At 30.5% G+C, this 2,268-nt stretch overlaps 1 protein-coding gene across 1 annotated transcript; it reads right to left on the minus strand.

Moving 5' to 3' along the window:
• Positions 1 to 290: 290 nt before the first annotated feature.
• On the minus strand, positions 291 to 2,121 carry LOC112463706. Its single transcript, XM_025030222.1, has 2 exons — positions 2,029 to 2,121; positions 291 to 930 (listed from the first exon to the last, which is right to left on the minus strand). Exons 1-2 carry the CDS (start codon positions 2,048 to 2,050, stop codon positions 683 to 685), a joined length of 270 nt encoding a protein of 89 aa, XP_024885990.1. The 5' UTR covers positions 2,051 to 2,121; the 3' UTR covers positions 291 to 682.
• Between the last annotated feature and the right edge of the window lie 147 nt (positions 2,122 to 2,268).

The following is a 2,268-nucleotide window of genomic DNA, read 5'->3' on the forward strand; positions in this document are numbered from 1 at the left end:
TAATGCATCGTGTGTGCGACTCGAGACGACTAAGGGACAGACATCGTGTCCGATGTCATTTATACTTTCTCTCCTTAAACGCCTTTTACCCTCGATGATGAGTGCTAGGGTGTAAGGGTGGATCATAAAATTATAATCTTCACATCTTTTGATTACTCAATAAGCTTTATCAAATTTATAAGTAAAAGATTATATATATGCTTGCAGATTTTAGCATCTATAAAATATTACTTCATCCTTCTTTGTATTTATATAAATAAGTACCGGATATTATAAATTTAATATGGTAATAAATGTAGTAGCATACAAATATAAAATAACGTATTAAAATATTGTACCGCAAAGTTTTAGTTTCAACTAAAACTTACAAGAATATATTCTTAAATAATGAATATCCACACACAATTACGGATAAATTACGCGAGAGCCATCGTGCAACTTTAATTTCGGCATAAATTAACTGAGCGAAAACCACGAACTAATAATACTTCATTCGATCGTTTCTACTTTTTATCATAATGGATAATAGATAATAGTATGTTGCAAGATACAACTTTGCGATGCGGGTGGTTTGACATGCGTTCCTCGTTGAAGAGCTTCATCGTGAGAAGAGAGAGAAGTTCGACTGACTGATGTATGCATCTGATGATTGATAGCGCGGTCGCTCTAACAATCCGGCAAACTAATAACCGATTTGACTGATCGTGCCGACGATACCGGGGGCGATGACACCGGGTAGATTGTAAATTTGCACGGGTCGAGGTGAAATTCCCATCAGCCGAGTCGCTCGAAAATTCGGTGTGATTATTACTGGCCGTTGAGTGTTGCTTAAAATGTTGAATTGTCTGTCTTGAGGCTGAGCATTAATCCCGGATCCGTATCTCGGATATTTGGCCACCATGCCGCTTACGCTTCCATAGGGAATCCCACCTGTTGAATGAATACATTATATTGATACATTAGTAAAACTATTAGATAGTATTTACAACAGTTGCAATTGAGAATAATACAATAAAACAAGTAATAAATAAATTAAAAGCTTTGCGCATAATTCTTTCATGTAAATAACTTTGATATGTTGATTATAATGTCACGCTGTTTTGTCTTCATTTAAAATTTCCGAACAATAAATTAAATGTTTATAACAAATGTAAATTATTTTCACAAATTGTAATTTTAGAATTGTAATTTGATGTTCGTGGTAGCGTAAAAAATTAATTATACATATTTGTAGAATTCATCAGATTTTAGTTATAAACTGTAAACATTTATTTTTTACGAACAAGACAAAACAAGTCCTTTAATTAATGTCTTCTATAAATAACTATTCTGCGAAAGAATTTCACGCAACGTTATATGTGATTCAAAAGAATCTCGGAGATATGTAAAGCAGTTTCCTTAATCACTGATGTCTGGAGAATGATCTAACTGTCTGAAGTAAATCTGATGGGATTTAAATAAATAATTTTATATAAATTTGCTATATAATTTATAAAGCAATTACTTTGTAGAAAGCAACTCTGATTTATATTCTAGATAAATATTGTACATACTGTACATTAAACAAGTGTATATTTATTAATAAATAGTTAAATAAATTAATTTAAGCTATATGTTAATGCGTGGTTGTAACATCCAGTATGTTACTGTTCTCGTCGAGTGAAAGGAAGAAAGATTTAGTCATCAATGATCACTAGTGCTGCTTTCTGTTGGAATCCAATCTGAATCATACTCAAAGATAAAGAATAAAAATACTTTACTTAACTTACTTATCCAACAAATATTTAATATATAAATATCTAGTTTAATATAAAAATGATTAAAACACGAGTTGTAAATATTTCTATATAAATTATTTGTTGTCCAAATAAATTAATTTTAATAAATAGAATCATATAACTAATTAAATTTTAATAATTATTTTATAAAAATATAAAATTATAATTACATAAATCTTCATAAATTATTTTAGGATTTTTTTTTGAATTTTTTAGAAAGAGAGAGTTGAGAAATAGGAGTCTTACTTACCGTACGCCAATCCATTCACCATTTCCACTAACCCTGCGCTGTCTGGTGCTACTGTCGATAATTTTAATAGTGCCACGATTCCAAATAGCAGAGTGACCTGCAGAAAATCACATGTGAAAAATCCTGATCCAGAGACTTGAATGCGTGTTTGAGAATATCTTTATATAACTATGCCAGGAAAATGATACCTACAATATAATTTATTCAGTACGTATGTTACAATGATGTTTCTTTGTTGGC

This window comes from Temnothorax curvispinosus, unplaced genomic scaffold, assembly GCF_003070985.1.
Source record: "Temnothorax curvispinosus isolate PA1 unplaced genomic scaffold, ASM307098v1 QBEX01013572.1, whole genome shotgun sequence".
In the NCBI taxonomy this organism is placed as follows: Eukaryota; Metazoa; Arthropoda; class Insecta; order Hymenoptera; family Formicidae; genus Temnothorax; species Temnothorax curvispinosus.

Bases quoted from the DNA above. Each gene is read 5' to 3' on its own strand.
- LOC112463706 (XM_025030222.1), bottom strand. From the start codon at position 2,050: ATGGTGAATGGATTGGCGTACG. The intron at 931-2,028 runs GTAAGTAAGACT...TTCATTCAACAG, and splicing joins GGTGAATGGATTGGCGTACG to GTGGGATTCCCTATGGAAGC.